Source organism: Leopardus geoffroyi, chromosome A1 (assembly GCF_018350155.1).
Source record: "Leopardus geoffroyi isolate Oge1 chromosome A1, O.geoffroyi_Oge1_pat1.0, whole genome shotgun sequence".
NCBI lineage: Eukaryota > Metazoa > Chordata > Mammalia > Carnivora > Felidae > Leopardus > Leopardus geoffroyi.
In genome coordinates this window covers 118397128-118419449 of record NC_059326.1, presented here as the reverse complement: position 1 = coordinate 118419449, position 22322 = coordinate 118397128, and the positions used below count along the sequence as shown (strand labels likewise).

The 22322-nt window shown below is 43.8% G+C and overlaps 1 protein-coding gene across 7 annotated transcripts in view; it reads right to left on the bottom strand.

Annotated features, from left to right (window-relative positions):
• The window catches only part of ARHGAP26 (Rho GTPase activating protein 26), a 423740-nt gene extending 402329 nt beyond the window's left edge, over positions 1-21411 (bottom strand). For 3 of the 7 annotated variants that reach the window (XM_045492304.1, XM_045492330.1, XM_045492349.1), the window contains exon 1: positions 20941-21409. In XM_045492304.1, coding sequence (XP_045348260.1) covers positions 20941-21094 — 154 coding nt within the window. In that variant the 5' untranslated portion in view covers positions 21095-21409. Of the gene's footprint in view, positions 1-20940 lie in introns of all 7 variants that reach the window. The other 4 variants (XM_045492312.1, XM_045492339.1, XM_045492297.1 and 1 more) reach the window with 3 other exon arrangements.
• Between the last annotated feature and the right edge of the window lie 911 nt (positions 21412-22322).

The following is a 22322-nucleotide window of genomic DNA, read 5'->3' as shown; positions in this document are numbered from 1 at the left end:
GGGTGGTGAGGCTGGAGTTGGGCAGGGAGGGGGCCTCATGTGACATGTTATTTTTATAATGGCTTCTGACAAGTCAGCATCCCAGTCCTGAAGAAGGTATGGAATGTTGTGACTGACATGTTTAAAACCAAGACATCTGGATTAAGGTCAATATAATACTGGCCAGCGTGCCTGGGTGGCTCAGTCAGTTGAGCATCCAACTTCAGCTCAGGACATGATCTCATGTTTCTTGGGTTCAGGCCCCACATCGGGCTCTGTACTGACAGCGCAGAGCCTTCTTGGGATTCTCGCTGTCTCCCTCTCCTTCTGCCCCTCCTCCGTGCTCCCTCTAAAAATAAACTTTAAATGAAGTACGTGTGTATGTGTGTGTGTGTGTGTGTGTGTGTGTGTGTGTGTGTATAAATAAATAGTGGCCAGGGTACAAGATCAGTCTAATTTCTAAAGATAACTAATATATTTCATCCCCAGTGAGAAACCCAGAGACTGTATGCAGAGACAGTGCAAGGACAATTTTTTTTAATTTCTGTATGGGTCCTATCCCACAAAAGGTGAAAATAATTAGTCATTAGAATAGCTGGCTGCTGTGATTTGTGCCAGGAGCTTTTCACACTACCTCATTTAACTCTTAAAAAGCTCTCAAGTGAGCACTACTATTTCCATTTTATAAATGAGGAAACAGAAGATTTAAGGGACTAAGCTCAGATTCCATAGTCAGCAGTATACCACCAGTTAAGAGTAAAAGGGTTCCAATCCTGGTTGCAACACTTTTTAGTTGTCTTAATTACTTTCACTTTCCATGCCTCAGTGTTCTGCTCTGTAACTGGGGATAGTAGCACGTATCTCATGACACTGTTGTGAAAGTTCAATGGTGCTAGATACACTATTACTATTATTGTGGTTCAAATAAATTTAACGCCATGCTTTCAAGATGTGGGACTCCTCCTTCTGTGGCACTCCAAAAAGACACACCTACTCTTTGTCCCCAAGGGTCTGCTCCTCTAGCAAGAGAGGGAAGGGAGCAAGCAGAGAGACAGGAGCTGAATCTTAAAGATATGGAAAAAAAACAGAACAACCAATGCAAATTTATCTTACGGGGATAATAATGGCATGTCTGTAACAACCATGACAGACTAGTCAACAATCATGAAAAAGAGAGAAAACGCTGTCCAAAAGTAAGCAATTATTTCAAGAAGTCTTTTTTTTTAAATGTTTATTTATTGTTGAGAGAGAGAGAGACACAGAGTGCGAGCGGGGAAGGGGCAGAGAGAGAGGGATACACAGAACCTGAAGCAGGCTCCAGGCTCTGAGCTATCAGCACAGAGCCTGATGTGGGGCTCGAACTCACGAACCATGAGGTCATGACCTGAGCTGAAGTCCGACGCTCAACCAACTGAGCCACCCCGGTGCCCCTATTTCAACAAGTCTCGACACAGCAACCCTGGAATATTATGTGGCCACTAAAACAATCTTAGAAAGCAGTTCTAGTGAGTAGTACAGGTTATAAAGCCAAAATGAGGATCTCTAACCAGACTATTGGTATGATTTGCATTGTCTTCTTTTATTCATGTGTAATTTCTACATTTTTGCTAATGAATATGTATTACCTATAGTATCAGAAAAAAAGTTTGACTTTCCACTGGTTAATTTTTTTTTTCATGACTAGAAAGACTAGAGAATATATGCCTCACAAGAAGGTAAAGGGGCATTCTGCTTTTTTTGCTGTTAATGGCTTTGTCAACTAAGGAGTTGGCTCAAGGGAGGGAGATGTAAACCATGGTATCCAGGTCTCTGCACAATTTGTCCAAAATACATTATTTCTGGAAATTCTAGACGGAACACCTACAAAGACTCAGGTATCACTCAGTTCTCTGACCTACCCCAAATAGGATTCTAGGTCCCTAATTGGCATTATACATACATAATTATACCTGGAACTCTTCAACTAACCCAAATAACATGTTCTCATTCGGCGTCCCCAAATTTATCTTCTTCAAATTAAGTCACTGACCTACTTTTGTTAAAGACAATTTTCATAGCACCCTCTACCCCAATGATAAAAATGGGAACTTGAGGCTTTTATCAGATCCCATTAGACAAGCAGAAAATAAGTACCTAAATGATGTCCACATGGCTCAACCAGCGAGCAGGACATTCTGTACCCACCCTGGCTCTGAGTGTGTCCTTTCACCTTTGAAACCTAACACAGGATGTGTATCAGGAAAGAACACCCCAGACAATGTATTTTTATAAAATGGGACCATTCCCAGTTCATACTTCTTTCTGGTTCTATACATTCACAGTCACCTTAAATCTGATGATCTCTTTAGCTATAATTCCTAAACTCCACATACCATTTTCAGGTCATTCACATTTACAAAAGACTTTGTTTTTCCCATCACCCAGATAGGGAGATCAGTCACTTCGTTGACCCTTTGGCAAGGCCACCATGAGGATGGAAGAATGGCAGATAATCAAAGAATGAGAGGGAGAAAGAGGAAATGAAAAGGAAGGAAGCAAATGAGAGTGAAAACACAGAGGGTGAAAACATGTTATCTACATTTGGGCTGGAATATCTTAGAAGACAAGCACTTTGGTAATTAAGAAGTGCAGTACTTCCAGGTTAAAACCTTCAACACCCAAACCATCACTATTTCAGCACAGAAGACACCTATTTGTCAATAGCTCCAAAAACGGTTAAACCCGAAAACTCTGCAAATCCAACTATGCCAATCAGAGGAGTATCGGAATTTTTTTTCCCCTCTGTAGAAACAAAAGTTCGACTCTTTTGCTCAAAACAATGCACCTACCTACTACTGGGTGTTGGGGTCTTCCTTCCCACTGTCACCGGGAAATTGCCCTCTTCGGGGCAAGATCAGAGCCACGATACATGATGAAAGAACTCCCAAACCAGAGACCTGTACGCGCTCATGAATGAATGTGATTTAGCCCTGCTGCACTAGCAAATCTATTCAAAGCAGAAGAGAGAAAAACTGACTGCCAGATCCAAACATCCTGGCATTGAAATCACAGCATTCCTGGGAGCTGCAAGATGTCTGGACGCACCGAAGAAAAGGATATGTGGCTGAACAAGATCAAGAAACAAGGCTGACGGGACAGCACCACACTTTAAAATCCTAAGGAAGTGGGTGCCTAAGGCGAGGGGGATGGGAAGGATAGGGGATGATAGCTAAGGAGTATGGCTGGCTGTCTTTGGGGGATGGTGAAATGTTCTAAAATTAATCATGGAGATGGATGAAAAGTTCTGTGAATATACTAAAAGCCATGAACTGTACACTGAGATAAGTGAATTGTGTGGTGTGTGAATTTTATCTCAACAAAGCTGCTTTAAAAAAAAAAAAAATCCTAAGAAAGGACCTCCACTGAGGTCTCCACCCACCACTGCCTAACCCCAATGCTGGCACATTTGGGGAGCTCAGTAATAGGACTGCTTGAGGTGTCACATTAAGAGACATGACTCATCCTTCTCCCTCTTAACATTTCACAAGGTTCTCATTTCAGATAACCATCGAAAAACATTTCATTCTTCTTTCTTAAAGAGACTCAGTTGTCCAGATTGAAGGAGAGAGGAGAGATTAGATCCCAAAATTCAGAACCCAGACTTGTGGAAACAAGCCAATTTGAAGTTATCCTCAGCTGGTGATCATCTTCATGCTTGAACTCTGTGCTGCCCCAAGCACAAAAGCCCCAAGCCCTGTTTTTGTCTTTTCACTGCGGTGTAGTATGAAGTTATGCTGGCCAGAAGAGGTGGGGGAGATGAGTAGCAAGCCAAAGTCATATCCCAAAAGGCACTGAGGCCAAAAGCTCTGGGTTCCACTCCAATTTTCTATGCAGTGGAGCACAGCTTCCCTGCTGAGCAACTGAATACACGCATGCTGGCTCTGTAAAGAGGAAACAGGATTTCTTTCCAGAAAGAGAACCATCTTGTTGCTCTAAACAGACCTGGCAACATGGTAGCTTGCTGACCCTGCAGGCTGAGCTCAAGGCGACTTCGGTCAGACGGCCCAGGGACCTCAGCAGGCAAAGCTGTCTGCAGCCTCCAAGGCCAGGCCAGGAAGCCAGAGGCATTGGGGGAGCGGCAATAGCAGGGCAAGGCTGCAGGTGCAGAGGCCTCCATATTGCACACAGCAGGAGTTGTGAGGCTGGTGATCTGCTGAATAAGCAGCCCACGGCAGCATGTATGGCACACATCTCAGTGCACTCGTCAGATAAAAATGCGAGAAAGCCCTGCCTTTAGGAGAGCAGTCCACAGAAGCAGCAAACAAGAGAGTGAAAGCAGCCCTGGGCTCCTCACAGTGAGGCCCAGGGGTCTCACCAGCAGGGCTGTGGTGTGCTCTGTCACCCTCCCCTCTGCTGAAAGCCAGCTGAGATCGAAAGAGAGATAAGGAAAAAGCTGTTGCCAGAAATGAGTTGCCCCAAGGGCACACCTTCCAGACCCGAGGGGAAGAGATCAGCGATCTGGGTTTGCACCTCACCCTCCAGAGCCCTCAAGCCAGTCTCCCTCCTAAACTACCCCAGACTCGAGTCCCCTGGAGCAGTCTGACGGCTCAGCCAGCTCATTATGCTTCCTGAATGTTTTTAAAGAAGAAAATGTGCGACATAATTACAGGCTCTGCCCCAAATGACTTTAACCCCGACAAGAGCGCCCAAGACTCACTGTGGGAAAAAACGTTTGTCCTGTGATTGCCCATGAACATAACGTTTCCTTTCAGGAGCTTCCTCACCTCCCCCCGCCCACCAATGCTACAAGAGGGTCCAGACTCACAGGCCAAGCTCATCAAACAACTAGACCCCAGGCGTGAAGCCACATGCTGAGACGTTCTGAAGTCACTAGAACTTGTACCCCCTCAAACGGTTCCTCGGTTCCTCGACCTGCCATACTGGCTCCTTCCAGAAACCTGAGAGGTCCCAACGTGACGCTAGCTAGCAAAGCTATGTGCATTAAAAGAGGACAGAGGATTTGAAACAAGGTTTATGTAAAATCTTCTCCTGACCAATTCCAAGGACCCCCTCCATGCAAATCACCTGGGGGCCCTGCGAGGAATGCAGATTTCCAGACCTTACCCTAGAGCTCACATATCAGAATACCCTTGGGAAAGACCAGGAATCCTTTCCTTAGTTAAGGAAATTTTTACACAAATTCCTGTTTAAGAACCACCACCTTAGAACAAGAACAGTCTATAGAAATGTCACCAGTGGCACATGCCAATGATAGGGCACTTACCATGTGCCAGTTTACTCTGCTAAGCGTGATACAATTCTCTCGTTTACTCCTCACATTATAAGGAGGATATCTATCACTCCTGCACACAGGCATTCTGCAGTTTGACTTCCAATGTCAAATCCAAGGGCCTTTGGGCAAGCCCTCACCCAAAGGGGGCAAAATAAAACACCCTGTCATCAGAGCAAAGATCTCTCCAACCCTCTCCCACCTACCTGTTCTGCTGAATGTTGCTACCCACCGTGATTTTCGCCTCTGCTCTCTTGTCTTATTGCAAGCCAGTGGTTCTCCGCCTTTCCGGCACATTAGAATCACCTGGGAAGCTTTGAAAATTCCCTACGCTCAGCTGGCAACCCAAACTATATCAGCATCTCCCGGGATGAGTCCTGGATCCTCAGGTGATTCCAATGGGCAGCTAAGGCCGAGAACCACGGCCCGGGTTTCTAATAGCACCTGGTGAGACCCAAACCAGTAACCCACCATCTCTTCCCAGAATATCAGACCTGTGCTTCCCACTGCCTTGTAGGTGCCTCTACCTATATGTTCCATGGGACCAACTTAGTAAGGACAAACCTTACTTAGCCCCATAGCCCCTATCACACACCACAGTTCTAGAATACAGAGTTCAGCCATACCCCCAGGACCTAACATAGAAACTGGAAACACCCAGACCCCTCCGTCCTTGGTCCACTGTTGACAACGTGTTCTCCTCTTCGCCCACACCAGCATGTCTCCTTGGGAAAATGCCATGGAATTTTGCATTACATTAATCAGCTTGTTTGAATATTCAAATAATGATTACATTGAGTGAATCAGATTTTCAGCAAAGTGTTCTCCCTGCCGCTTGCTTTGTATTTTCCCCGGCACAATGCCACCTCCCCTGACACCTGTACCTGGTCTGAGAAGCATGTCCTCACCTCTCCTCCCCTTCCTTCCAGGCACCATGAGCATCAGATGGTATCCATTTTCTCACACATTTCTGCCTTGGGACAGTGTTAAGCAGAGTAAAGCTCAAATCACTGGTAAAATACGGGAGCATTTTAGGTGATACAATGACAAATAATTTTCAATTTAATGATCATGATTTAATAACTATGTGAAGACGTTTTAGAAAAAAATATTGCTAACTACATCCAACGTGTCATTTTGGAATGCTATAAAGTTCCCTTTTGAAATGAATGCACTTTTTAATAGAGTTTTTCAAAGTAAATAAACAGTGGTAAAGGTGGGGCAAAAAGAACAGAGGTGGTTTTAATTGACTTATCACTAGGAGCACTGGCTCCTTGGACTTGATAAGCCTTCACCTGCCTTTTCCGGAGTTCTTGCCTCTTTCCTCCAGGACTTTTTGAACTGATTGTACTGTGGACTGTCTGTGTTTCCTCGGCCTCCTCCCAAGATGCTGAGCACTTGGATGACAGTGATTGTGCCAGCCCTGTCTCAGAAACCCTGCCACCAAGAACATTCCACCCCAACATGAGCTGTGTCACAGGCACTGAAACAGACACCACCCAGGACAGGTGGCACAATCCTATCCTCCAGAGAGAAAAGGGCTGACCTGAAGGAAGAGGAAACTGCAAGAGAGAAGTCGGATAAAACACTCTGCTCCCTCACCACTCTCCAGAAATTCCATAGCGCAGAGAAGCCTTGCTGACAGACAAGTGCATATACTGGCCCAAAGTCGTGTTCTCCAGTCAAAGGTAGGAGACTATCCTCCTTTAATACCTGCCAAACTTCCTGAATAATGCACACACTGCACAAAAAACTGAATGGCACCCTCACTAGTAATGTAAACGAGTTCTCTGGGCCCTACATTCAAGTGGTTCCTAGTTACAGCTGTGTCTCATTTTAGGGAAAGATTTTGTTGTGGCTTTTAATCCCAGAACCAATGCTACATACAGACTGGGGAGTAAGAAATGGAGAAAACTCTAAGCATTGTTTAATTACAGAGGCTACTTAGTAATAAAGTAGTCAGTTTCCTTCTTACTCTAAACTCATGATTTATAAAATTCAGTTCACTCAGAACTTTCCAGAAACACTCCTGTGGAATCTTTATCAAAATGAAAACTGTACATACCCTTTGGCCCAGCAGCTCCATTTGTAGGATTTGTCCTACAGATCTACTCACTCATGTGCCTGTGAACGTACCAAGATGTTCTGGTAATAGTAAAACGTTGGAAATCATCTAAACATCTATCATTAGGGAGCTGGTTAAAGAAACTGTTATCTGTACTCCATTCAATGGAGCACAATGTAATGCTAAAAATGAGTAGCTCTATATGTATCAGTGTACAATAAGATCTAAAATATATTAAGACTGTGCAATATGCAAATATATGCAAAACAGTGCATATGGCATGCTCCAGAAGAATATATAAATATGTATTTTCTGGCACATGCATACATTTTATCTGAAAAAATCGCAAGACATGGTAAAATGTTGCCTCCAGGAGAAGCACTTGACATCAGAAGGCAAGAGGAATTGGAGGGACATTGGAATTCTTCTCTGCCCTTTTGAACGATGTACCATTTATAGGTATTACCTGCTTAAACTTTTTTTTTCATTTTAGTTTTCATTTTTTTTAATTTACATCCAAATTAGCATATAGTGCAACAATGATTTCAGGAGTAGATTCCTTAGTGCCCCTTACCCATTTAGCCCATCCCCCCTCCCACAACCCCTCCAGTGACCCTCAGTTTGTTCTCCATATTTATGAGTCTCTTCTGTTTTGTCCCCCTCCCTGTTTTTATATTGTTTTTGTTTCCCTTCCCTTATGTTCATCTGTTATGTCTCTTCAAGTCCTCATATGAGTGAAGTCATATGATTTTAGTTTCTCTAATTTCACTTAGCTTAATACCCTCCAGTTCCATCCACATAGTTGCAAATGGCAAGATTTCATTCTTTTGGATTGCCGAGTTATACTCCATTGTATATATATACCACATCTTCTTTATCCATTCATCCATCGATGGACATTTGGGCTCTTTCCATACTTTGGCTATTGTTGATAGTGCTGCTATAAACTTGGGGGGGTACATGTGTCCCTTCAAAACAGCACACCTGTATCCCTTGGATAAATGCCTAGTAGTGCAATTGCTGGGTCATAGGGTAGTTCTATTTTTAGTTTTTTGAGGAACCTCCATACCGTTTTCCAGAGTGGCTGCACCAGCTTGCATTCCCATTAGATAAACTTTTTTAAAAGAAACACAGATATGAATTAAAGTAAAAATGCCCTTTTAATTTTATTTGCTGAACTGATAATCATTTTCTACTCTTGTCCCACAAATGCAATAATGAGATACTCAGTGAGGGCTCAGTTTAGGTTTTAGCCCTATCTGCTTGACTGTCTCCATGGCACAGAAAATCCCTCATGCTAACTCAATCTGCCTGGAAATCTATCTAAAGTCTCACAGGAGGAGCCAGTTCAGAGATTCAAAGTGTTCAAATTAGCCTAGAGTAAACATAAAAGCACATCTGACAGCAAGATCAGATGAGCTTTGAAATTTACCTGTGATGTCTTTACAACCATGTAAAATGGAGTTTATTTTGGCATTTCTTTTGTGGCAGCAGCAGGAGTCAAAGTGCAGCTACTGGCTTGGCCCAGAGAAGCCAGCTGGTTAACAAGGTTTAGTCCAGAATTCCCAAGCTCCTAAAACCTTTGTCCATCTGGTAAAGAAAACACACACACACACACACACACACACACACACACACACACACACCCACTCTAACCTCAGGAATCTCCTCTTTCTAAATATAGCAGGCAACTGCCGGGTCTCCAAGCTCACCCGCTGAAGCATTCTGTGCCTTCCAACCAAGGTGAAATGAGCCAGATGTAAACACGCCGTGACAGCTTCTGGCCCACACTGCCAAGCTGTTTTCCCTAATATTTCCTCTATTTCTCCACTCTGGGTTTCTACACAAAAGTGTAAATCCCTGTGACTCAAATTTGTAAACATTCCTCTGGCCACTAATGCTGTTTTTCTCACCCTAACAAATGTGATTTCCTTCTTGGTCTCTGAAATTTGAGGTTGGAATAGCCTATTAGATATGGGCAAAGCCCCACCCCATTTCCCATTTTATCCCTAAGAACCTGGAGCTTAGAAAACACAATGGATGGGTCCAAAGCTAATTAGGACACAGCCAATTAATTGTAATCTCTGTCTCCCCGCCCCCCCCCCCCCCCACACACACACACACAAATACACACACACCAGATTTTTTTTTCACAGGCTGTGGTTCTTTTAGAATTCATATCAGTGCCTAACAGAAAGGCCTGTTTTTTTTTAAGGATGCTTCCAATTTAAGCAAAAGGTTAAGCTTCAGAAGCATAATCTAACACACTCAAATGAGCAGGAGACAAATACAAACTGACTATACAGATGCAAAGGACCTAAACAATAGATATCAAAGGGCTTATAAAACTTGGAGGTTGGCAACAATTCCATATTGAGGAAACTTCCAGGAATGCTCAAGGATCCTGGAAATCCTTTATCCCATGGAAATGTTAGAACATACCCACAAAGGTACGTGTGCATATGATCCCTGCAGCACTTTCTCTAATAGTGAAAAACTTAGACAATCCAAATTATCTTTCAAGAGGAGACAAGGTAAATAAGTCATGGTGTATCCACATAGCAGAATTCTCTGCAGACATTAAAAAGAATATACTATGTTCAGGTACTGACATGGAAGAGGTCTAAGTCATAGTATTAACCAGAAAAGCAAAACACAGAATAATTTATACAGTATAATCCCATTTATGGGGAAAAAAACACACATACAAAAAAGAAGGAAAAAAAGCATATCAAACAGTTGACAGTTGGTTGTCAGGAAAGTGGGTTCTTTACATTTCCATATTCTTTGATGCTATTAAGACAATGTATTCGTGAACTGTGTAATTTTTTTCACCTTCGTACTATAAGATTAGGTCAGTCATTCACATGGTTAACTTCCACCCCAAATTTCATCATCCCCAAGTCATTTTTACTTCAGAAAATAGCACCATCATTCACGTAACTGCTAAAGCCAGAACATTTGAATCATTCTTGACTTCACTGTTTAAATCCTATCAAACAGCAAATTCTGTGTGCTTTACGGGATTCTTGCCCCACTGTATCTATTCTACACACGGTGGCCCCCAGGATCTCCCAAAAACACAAGTAGGATCACATCACAACCTCCCATGGCTTCCAGTTACACTTAGAATAAAACCCAAAATTCGTTTTGGGACTCAAGACAAGGCCTGGCTCCTGGACTCTCTCCCTGTTCATTTGCCATCATTGTTCTCCAACCACACTGGCCTCCCTGCGGGTCCTCAACACACCATGCACTTTCCCACCTTGTGACTTGTGCACCTGTTACTGCCACCCTAAAAGCCATTACTCTAGGTCTTGAAGGACATGTTAAGAGCAGAGCAGGACTCCGTATTTGTTGAATAAAAGTCTTCCTTTGACAGCAAAAAATGTATCATTTGATATTCACTGGGTTATAATTTTAAAAATCAAAACTAAGGTCAGTCATAAATTTAAATCTGGGGGCACCTGGGTGGTTCAGTCGGTTAAGTCTCTGACTCTTAATCTCAGCTGAGGTCTTGATCTCAGGGTCATGAGTTTAAGCCCCACATTGGCTCCATTCTGGGTGTGAAGACTACTTAAAAAAAGAAAGAAAAAATGAGGGGCACCTGAGTGGCTCAGTTGAGCATCTGCCTCTTGATTTTCACTCAAGTCATGATCCCAGTGTCACGGGATGAGACTCGCATTGAGCTGAGCCTAGTAGAACCTGGTTGAGATTCTCTCCCTCTGTTCCTCTTCTCTGTTCATGCACATCCTCTCTCTCTCTCTCTCTCTCTCTCTCTCTCTAATAACATTTTAAAAAATTGTTTAAAAAAAAAGAAAAAGAAAAAAGAAATTTAAATCTAGAAAAAGCACGTTGTTGGCTTCATATTGGTATCTCTCCCTTGCGTACCTTTTTGAAATGCAGCGCCCTTGGGGTGCCTGGGTGCCTCAGTAGGTTAAGCGTCCGACTTCAGCTCAGGTCATGATCTCAAGGTTTGTGAGTTCAAGCCCCATGTCGGGCTTTGTGCTGACAGCCTGAAGCCTGCTTCAGATTCAGTGCCTCCCTTTCTCTCTGCCCCTCCCTCCCCTGCTTGCACTCTCTCTCTCTCAAAACTAAACATTAAAAAAATCATCAAGGCAATGGCCTTGATGAGATAACAAAGTCACCCTCATGAGTCCCTTTCTCCAACAGCTCAGTGGTGATCCCTGTTCCTCCCTGACCCATTCTCATTTCATCAGTTCATGGGGTTTGTGATCATTAGCTTATATTGACCAGAAATAGGAAGTCCAGCCTGAAGCCTCTGCCCAGAGGGACGCTAACTAGCCTTATAAAAGCAGAAACCAGAAATTCAGCCTCCAAAGAACCACCATCCTAAACCCTGGGATCCTGAAACTGATCACTCAAATGCATCTGAGGTTAAAGCAAATGGAAGCAAAAAGTCCCCAAATGAGGCTAAATGAAGAAAATATACTGAGCACTATCCACTTAATCATCAAAAGTTTTATGGGACAAAATAAAGGGGAAAATCTAAGACATAAGACAGTGCCCAACAAAAAGATCTACATAGACATCTCAGCAAAGAAAATGCACCACTGGTCAATAAGCACATGGAAATATGCTCAACATCATTAGTCATCAGGGAAATGAAAATTAAAACCAGGATTAACCACTTCACACCCACTAGGAAGGCTGCAATCAGAAAGAGACAATAACAAGTATTGGTGATAATGCAGACAAGCTGAAACCTTTGTACAAAGCCAATGGGAATTTAAAAGGATGTTTCTGCTGTGGAAAACACTTTGGCAGGTTTTTAAAAATTAAATATAAGTTTGCCATACAACTTAGCAGTTCTGCTTTCAGATAAGAAATGAAATAAGAAATGAAAACATATGTCCACACAAAGACATGTACACAAATGTTCACTGCAAGCGTTTTTCATAAGAGCCAAAAATGAGAACCCAAATGTCTATCAAATGGTGAATGGATCAAGAAAATACGATTCACACATGGAATACTCTTCAACAATAAAAAGGAACAAACCAACACATGCCACAACACAGATTAATCTAAAAACACTATACTAACTGAAAGAAGCTGGATACAAAAGACCATATAATGTATGATTCAATTTAGCTTTTTCATAGACAACAAATCTATAAGGGGTAGAAAAAAGTAGATTAGCGGTTGTCTGAGGCTTGAGGTGAGACTAAAGAGTGCCAATTGGAGGTGAAAGAAATGTTTTAAAACTCGAATGGGGTGATGGTTGCATAATTCTGCAAACTAACTATAAATGAATTGTACACTTAAAACTGGTGAATTTTATACTTCAATAAAGCTCTTAAAACAACTCCCCAAAACATGCTGCCTTGAAACAAATGGCTACTTTAAAAGGAATAACCATAGGGGCGCCTGGTGGCTCAGTCAGTTACACATCCGACATCGGCTCAGGTCATGATCTCATGGTTTGTGAGTTCGAGCCCCCGAGTCGGGCTCTGTGTTGACAGCTCGGAGCCTGGAGCCTGCTTCCGACTCTGTGTCTCCCCTTCTCTCTGCCCCTCCACTGCTCGTGCTCTGTCTCTGTTTCTCAAAAATAAATAAACATAAATATAACGTTCATGAGAGGCATTTGTAAACAGATAGGTCAATTCCTAACTTCTAGTGATCAATCCATGGGGGGAAAAATGGAGAGGAGAAAAAAAAGTTTTTTTAAGATTTTAAAGGAGAAAGAATAGTCTTTCTTCATGATAGTTGTGGATAATCATAGCTCAACAAATAAGATATTCAGCCATAAAAACGAATGAAATTCGGACACATGCTACAACATGGATGAACTCTGAAGATATTAAGCTAAGAGAAATAAACCAGGCACAACTGGTCAAGTACAGTATTATTCCACTAATATGAAGTACTCAGAGTAGTCAACCTCATGAAAAAAAAGCAGAACAGACGTTACCAGGTATTGGGGGAAGGGGAGAATGAGCAGTTAGTGTTTAATGGCTACATAGTTTCAGTTTGGGAAAACAAAAAAATTCTGCAAAGTGATAGCACTGATAGTTACACAACATTGAGAACGTACTTAATACCAATGAACTACACACCTACAAAAGGTTAAAGTGGTAAATTTTGTGTTATGTTTCTTTTATCACACACACACACACACACACACACACACACACACAAGGAACAATACTCAACAAACTCAACAATAAGGAAACTCAACCCAATTTAAAAATGAGCAAAAGATCAGAAGAGACACCTCACCAAAGAAGATACACAGCTGGAAAATAAACGTATGAAAAGATACACAACATCATGTCATTAAGGAAATATAGATTTAAAAAACAGTGAGACACCACTACATGCCTGTTATAATGGCTAAATCCAAAGCACACTCTGCCTTGTCAGTAGGGAGCCTGATGCAGGGCTTGAACCCAGGAACCATGAGATCATGACCTGAGGTGAAGTGGGACGCTAAACCAAGTGAGCCCCCCAGGCGCCCCTGACAACGCCAAATTCTGATGAGGATGTAGAGCAACAAGAACGCTCATTTCTTTACTCACAGGAAGGCAAAATGCTACCACTCTTTGGAAAACAGTTGGGCAGTTTCTTACAAAACTGGAATACTCGATCCGCCAGTTGTGCTCCTTGATACTTACTCCGACGAGTTAAAGGCTTATGTCCACACATGAACTTTCAGACAAATGTTTGTATCAGCTTTATTCCTAACAGCCAAAACTGGGAAGCAACCAAGATGCCCTTCAATAAATAAGTGGATACATTCATATGGTACATCCAAAGGAGTATTTGCCAGTGATAAAAAGAAATGAGCTATTAAGCCACAAAAAGACATGAAGGAATCTTAAATGCATATTGCTAAATGAAAGAAGTCAATCTGAAAGGCTAACCACCCTATGATTCCAGCCGCCAGCATATAACACTCTGGAAAAGGCAAAACTAGGGAAATAGTAAAAGAGAACAGTCACTGCCAAGAACAGGGGCACAGGAATGAATAAGTGGAGCACGGGGAATTTTTAGGGCAGTGAAACTATTCTGCATGATACTGCAATGGGCAATACAAGTCATTTAACATTTGTCAAAACCCAGAGAATGTACAATGCAAAGAATGAACCCTGATGTAAACTATGGATTTTAGTGAATAACCCTATCACCACACTAATGCAAGGTGTCAATGACAGGGGAAATTGAGAGGAATGGGTATGAAGGGCTGGTATGAGAACTCCCTATACTTTCCACTCAGCTGTTCTGTAAACTTAAAACTGCCCTAAAAATATTGTCTTATTAATCATAAAATGAAGGGAAGAGACCTCAGACCTCTGTCAGTAGGTTGAGGACTACAGTTTAAATGCAATTTATTCAATCCAATAAAGATAACAGATTAAAGTAGAAGAATTTTTTTCTTTTTTTGAGAGAGAGAGAGATAGCACACGTAAGCAGAGATGGAGGAGAGGGAGAGAGAGAATTCCAAGCATGCTCCATGCCCAGCGCAAAGTCCAACTCAGTCTCAGGACTATGAGATCATGACCTGAGCCAAAATCAAAAGTCAGGTGCTTAACCAACTGAGCCACCCAGGCGCCCCATAAGGAACTTTGAAGTTAATGTTACATAAAAACTACAAAATCTTGTTTGGACTTAATTTACTGTTGTTTATGTTTGTATGACTAATATTCCAAATGTCAGCATTACAAATTACCACCATTTATAAATAATTTGCAAATGCCTCTTTCTTCCCTTTAATTTGCAAGGTGCTAAAGTAAAGCAAAGGAACTGGGAAAATGTTTTTGCTACTTAACTCCATACCCATTTGTCTTATTAGGATTTTGTAAGTAATATAATTACTCCTGAACACAGCAGACTGGTAATGAACATCCTTTGGGAAGCCATTCAAGAGGGCTCATCTCACTACTACAAAAAGCCTATGACAAATCCTAAAGAACTACAAAAGTGTGACATGATTTAAACCACCAACTCTTTAAAAAAATAATGAATTCAAAAAGAAAAAAATAATAAAGCATGCAACACTTCATGTTGACTTTTTTCACTCTTGTTTAAATGAGCATTGAGAATAAACCATTTTTCTTATCAAATCAGACCCAGGAATAGGTTTCTGGCCTTCCTGTTTGATGTTTTATTAACCAGCTAAAAGAGAATCACTTCCAATTATAAAATAAATAAATCATGTGATATACAGCACATTGACTACTGTTCATAGTGGCATAGAGTATGTTTGTAAGTTGCTAAGAAAGCACGTCTAAAAGTTCTCATCACACACAAAAAATTCTATAACTGTATGGTGACAGATGTTAACTAGATTTATTGTTGTGATCCTGCACAACATACACAAATACAGAATCCTGTTGTACACCTGAAACTAATACAAAGTTATATATCAATTATAGCACAATTTACATTTTTTTAATTAAAAAATAAATTAATGTGGGGCGCCTGGGTGGCTCAGTCAGTTAGGTGTCCGACGTTGGCTCAGGTCATGATCCTGCAGTTCGTGAGTTCGAGCCCCGCATCGGGCTCTGTGCTGACAGCTCAGAGCCTGGAGCCTGCTTTGGATTCTATGTCTCCCTCTCTCTCTCTGCCCCTCTCCTGCTCACACTGTTTCTCTCTCTCTCAAAAATAAACATTAAAAAAATGTTTTAAATAATAAAATAAATTAATACTATAAAAGTATACATTTTTTTTTAAATTATTTTTAAAAAGAATCACTGATAACCACTCATTGATACCAAAGATAAACTCTAGCACTTTATAAAGGCAAGAGACAGCCAGACTCCCATCATTTCCCTTCTAGCCTATAATGGTTCTTTAATCCTATGATGGAAACACAAAACTTCAAAGCACAATACAAAATATTAGCTATTCATTGCTACCCAGGTTTCAGAGTCTGAAAAAACAACAGACACAATACTTTCACTTAATCTAGCATGTGCCACATGCTTCTCCTTTCTAGGGTCGAGATCTATGAAGAATTTGCATCTTCAGTACTAATATGGTTACTGAAAACACTCAAGGGTCATGTTCAAGAGAGTCCACTGCCTGCAGTCCATTGCCAGGTTCAAAACCTGGTTGTATAACTTACTAGCTATGTAACCTTAGACAAGTTACCCCAAGTCTAAAATACAGAAAAATAAGAATATTCACTCACAGAATGGTGGTAAGGACTAATGAGACTAATGTGGACACAGCATAGAGCCAGGCACTTGGTAAATGCTCAAGAAACAAAAACACATCATCCCAAAAGTTTTCATAAATACTACAGACTCAACTACAGAAATATACATTTACTTCATTTTGTTAAAAAGAAAGAAAGAAAGAAAGAAAGAAAGAAAGAAAGAAAGAAAGAAAGAAAGAAAGAAAGAAAAAAGTGTCACCCAGCAGGTAAGACCCCAGAGTAAGGCTTTATGGAGTATCACACATGCTGCCCCAACTTGACTGAAAGTTCACAGAAGGAATGGGCTAGATTCCTACTTTTATTTTGGTCTCCTCTGTATCCATCACAGTACCAGGAACTAGAACTAATCCATTCCCCACTCATGAGTTTGAAACCCAAAGGCACACACGTGGGTTCCTCCCAGCCCTGGGAAACAGTTCCATCTTTGGGATATGACCTTTACTTAAATGCCCCTGAAGAAGAGTAGCATATAGATTCCAAGTTCCCCCACCTGAAAGTCCAATGAAAAACTCTGTTCCTAAAGTTGGTCACTACCACCTAGGACGAAACTATTAAAATTGCACATGTGATGTTCAGAATAGACAAATCTATAAAGACTGAAAATACTTTAGTGGTTGACAGGGGCTGGGGACAGGGGTAGCAGAGAGCTGGGAGAAAATGGGGAACAATGGTTAATGGGAATGAGATTTCTTTGTGGGGATGACTGCACAATTCTGTGAATGTAGTAAAAACCAGTGAACTGGATTCTGTAAGTGGGTGAACTATACAGTAAGGTAAATTATACCTTAAAAAAGTTGATATCTTAACATCTGAATTTTTGCCCCACCCCTCCCATCTTAGATTAGCAGAACAAGGGTATTCATTCTATCTCATTAAGCAGAAGCCAAATTTATAGCACTAAGTCCACACAACCCAACTCTCAAGATGGAAAGACACAGTTCCTGAAAACCCACACCACTCCTTAAAGCCAATAGCCTAATTCACTCTCATTTCTATGAAACCACGTTTGGTTTGCCACTGGGTCCATGACACCCGCTCTGAAGTCCAATGCATTCTGCAAGCTTTTCCTGCAAGACAAGAGAGAGAGGCAGCCAGCTGAGCCACTGAGGGGAGACGTTAAGCTAGCCGGAAGGTTGAAAATTTAAGTTACCAGAATGTTATTAGGAACAGAAAGAATGTTGGGAGGCTTACTACTATTTTTTTTTTTTAACTTGTGGAACTTTTTTGGCATAACCACAACATTATGCAAAGAGGATTGCCAGGACTCTTCCCACTGTAACCAGTGGTTAACACATACACAACTGTGTAAGTTATCAACAAGTGGCATGAAGAAGGCATATTGCTTAACTCCCTGCACCCAAACCAAAAAATGTCCCTCTGCTCTTAGTAACGTTTGCTCTGAGTCTTGACAAACCCGAATGCTGGAAGATGATTACAGCCACCAACAAGTGAGCAGTGCTATGCACCGGGCTCTAAGCTAAGTGCTTTCTTTATAAGCACTGAATCATTTGATCCTCACAACACTAGAAGGTCAGGGTGGCTACTGCACAGGAGGAGCTCAGTCAGGCTCAGTGACTTGCCCAAAGTCAACCAGTAAGTGAGTGGGTTAAGATTCGAACCTAGGAAATCCTAAAACTTAATTCTGCAACTTCGTTTCCAGCTACTATGGTCTCTACAGAAAGAAAGAAAGCCTTGAACATACAAATTCCTCCCAACTGAGACACTGATTCATCAGGGTAAAAAAAGAGTCCTGAACACAACAGGAGCACCCACAGGAAAGACCTAGACAAATAGGTGAGATCTAGGTCCTTTAGGTGAAAATAGGTCCTTTTTCAGGACAGAAAAAGCTGACTGTCACCAAGGTAGGTCCCAAATTATTTTATTGCTTATCTTCTATGTATCCAGATCAGAGGCTTGGACTCCAGGGAAAAACTTCAAGGGGGTTATTTGTTTATCAGATTCTCAAGGGGATTCAAAAGACAACAGACCTAGACAACAGTTCTGCTTGGGGGTTAAGTTAAGAACAGGCAACTGTGGAATCAGACAACTTGGGTTCAAATACATTCAAATGCTGTGTCACCTTGAGCAGGTGACCGACCTCTCTGACCTTCAGTTTCTTCATAAATAAAATGTTAAGTAGTAACAACAATGATCTAGCTGAACTTTAGCAATCCCAAGAGGCCCGTTTTATTGCCTCAGGTTAACACACAAAAGAAATGTAAACCCAGAGTTCTGTGACTACTAATTATAAAATAAAACCATAAAATTTTATAGTTGGAAGAGACTATAAATCATCTAAACTAGTGTTATTTATATAATTGTCTATTTTTTTTTTCTGTGTAATTGGTTTTAAGAATACCAGCTTTACATTTTCAGTAGTAAGAAGGATGAACAGAAGAAAAATAATACACAAACACTATGACAGTAATATACACTGTATAAGCTCCTAATGATAATGGAATGCCTCAAATCTGGGAAACAGTGATCAACTCCACCCTTTCCACTTAAGAGGTCACATGACCTATTCAACTAATAGTAGCAGTTCAAGAGTATAGTTAAGTACAGCTGGATATACAGGGATTAGAACATTTAGTTCCTCGCTAGTCTTTCTCCCAAGTTAACAGGTCTGCTCTATTCCATTAGACAACTTAAATAACTCTTAAACCCTATTACTGCATTACTCCCTCCTACCCAAAGAATTCTGACCCCTGCCAAAGAAATAGTAGCAGGCAAATAAACTGCCAGTCACACAAATGCACCCTACTCATACTCAAGGCAGACATACAAATGCAATTCCAAATACTCGCAGGCTTGGTCTAGGAGATCCATTCTGGGTGAGCAGGATGGGGAAGGATTAAGAGCTCTGTATTAGCAGGAACTCCAACTCTGGCTCAGACCATGCAGGGGTTCAAAACTAGGTCCCACTGATAACAGCTGTGTGGCGCTGGACTAAAGATTCACCAAGCTTGTTTTCTCATTTGTAAAATAAGTAACAGACAATTCACTGGCGAGGAATCAGTCTCCGTAGCCACAGGGCAGCAAAATATCCACTGCTACATAGTCAGGGTCCAGGGCAGTAACCAGCACACTGCAGGCACTGTGTATATTTACTGAAATAAGCAGATGCCCAATTAAAGCCATTACTAGCTACCTCTACATTTTTAGAAGCATCAGGGTCACAAAATGACATCTCAGGCACTTGACTTCTGTTAAGTCTCCTTTAAAGAGGCCTGGGAACAATTCTCACAGGTGGGACCCCACTCTGCCAATGCAACCCTTCTTAGCTGAAAGATCTCACCTATTAAGATACCCATCACACAGACAGGAAAAGAAAAGCCAAAGACAGTTCAGTTCCACTATCTTCTTTCGTGTCATTCCCGGTTCTCAAAACCAAAAGATGAACCCAACTATTTTTAAATGGGTAGAACTGTGGAGGCACCAAAAAGGACCGCCCAATCCAAGAAGCCCATCCCTACAACGCTCTCATTTGGCCAGGAGAAACTCTGGCTCTGAAAAAGTCAAGGGACAATCACACACAGAATGCAAATTTCAGTGCTCCCCTACCAAAAGGAAATGAGCAAAAATAGTTTTACGAAAGGTTCCAGAATCTTTCAGGACGAGTTTAAACCTCTCCTTTCTGAGTGAGGACGTTGGACATTTCCTTCAAAATCCTGGAGTTTTCAAGGATAATGGGAGAGGTAGAAAGGAGAGCGAGGGAGCCGGAGAGGGAGACAGTCAGGATATGCTCGTTCTATTTTTAAACCCTCGCCCACAGTTTAGAGTAAAGGAACACTCTGATGCTGTACTCCCACCCCTGTCACCTTCTGCTAAACACAAGAATCCGAACCTGCACACATACACGGCCCTGGATTACTGGCTGCCAACACTCCCCAGAACCGTGAGCTAAGCAGCCCTTCCACCCAGCCCTTCTCTGGCACCGCCGGTGCCTTTCGGAGAAACGGGCGGCCCGGGGACAGCGAAGCAATCACCAGCCGCCTTCTCCTGAGGGGAGGCAGCGCCCCCTTGGCAGGGCACGTTCCAGTTCCCTGGCTGGGTACCCAGGGGTGAGCAAGTGTTCCCCCACGGGAGCCGCAGTGGTGGACGCGATGGGGTTTCCCGACGGGGTGCGGCGCGCCGGGCACTGGCGTCCCACTCCCGGGACACCTGTGTGCCGCGCACACCCAGCCGCGGTGCCCCGCGAGCACCACTCGCCCTCGGTCACCTCCCGGCCATCCCAGAAAGCCAACGGCTGGGCGGCGGGTCTCCTTCCTCATCGACTCGCCCATCTTACGTCTCCGTCTCGCCCCACTGCAAGCACCTACACCCGTCCCTCAGTGACCCCCGGGGCGGAACGGCAGCCGGCGCGCGGGTGCCCAGGGCCGAGAGCCGCCCGACGGCCCTCCCGCCTCAGGGCCCCGTCCCCGCCGGACTCGGGACACTCACTCTTAAGCGCGCTGATGAGTGACTTCCCGTCCTTGATGAGCTCCTTGATGAATTTGTTGGTCTTGTCCAGCTCCGCTTCGTGCGACTTGAGCGTCTCTCTGAAGTGCGGGCTGTCGAGGCAGCAGTCGCTGAATTCGAGCGCGGGGAGCCCCATAGTGGCCGAGTCGCCCAGCCGGGGGGCGCGCCTCCCCCGGCGCCCCGGAGGCCCGCAGCCCCAAGCACGCGCGCGGCGGGACCCCGGCCGGGACCCCCGACGCCCGCCGGCTCCACAGGTGTGGCGCCGGCTCGCCCTCCGCGCGGTGTCCGCCGGCACGCAAGACCCCTGACCCCCGCGGGGACCGAGCGGAGGGGCGGCTGCTCCCGCGGCGCGCAACGGAGTGGTGGGCGGGCAGGAAGCGCAGCGGCGGACCCGCGGCGGTGCCGGGAAACGAGAAGCAGGCGAGCGAGTGCGGCCGCCGCCTCCCCGCCTCCTTCGCCAGTTCGCTCTTCCAGCAGCCTCGAGCGCCCTCTCACAGCAGCCTCGGCCGCCCCACCAGCGTCCGGGCCGCTCGAACCTGCTAGCGATGACCTAATCTCAGCCGGACCAATCAACGTGCCCGTCTCAGCCCGACCCCCCTGCCTCCCGGGGACACCCGGCCATTCCGCGGCCTTGACCCAATCAGCGGGGCCTAGAGGCGGGGCCTCGGGCGGGGGGCGGGGCCCACGCCACCGCCTAGGTCCGCAACACAAGCTCCGCCTTCTCCCGCCGGCGCTGTGTTGCAGACCCGGAGCCCAAGGGGTGATTGCTGCGGTGCACGGGCCCTTGCCACTCCTGATCGAGGCGACTTGCCGCGGCCAGGGTCCGAAGCCGAGGTGGTGCGTCTGCTGGTCTGAGAACCGAGGATGCTAAATGGGCGGAGCATGAAAAAACTGGGAATTGGGGCTGCAGTTCCATTCAGCCCGCCCTACACGGCTGAGCAATTGAGCTTTCACTCAGAACGCACCTCCCTACCCCGGGACAACTTCGAGCACACGGAACCACCACGTCAACCCTAAACACACACTTCTTATTCCAATCAGAGAATATGTGCATCTTAAAATGACAAGCTCTTCTTGCCTGCAGTCTTCCGCCCCCACAGTCTGTACCCCTCATGGCCACTCCTGCTTAAAACCCGCCCACGGCTGCACCCAGTCGAAGGATCTAAAGTCCTTGTGAGAATTTCAGCCGCCTGTTGTGTTCCTGCTGGGCAACAAGCAAATTTTACATAATCACGTCCTGCCTGTCGTCCTTTGATACACTGTGAGCTTCACGAGGGCACGGACCACTGCAGTTTTCTTGTGCATTGCTGCATCCCCAACATCTAGAACAGCGGCTAGCATCTAGTAACATACTGACAGCTTAC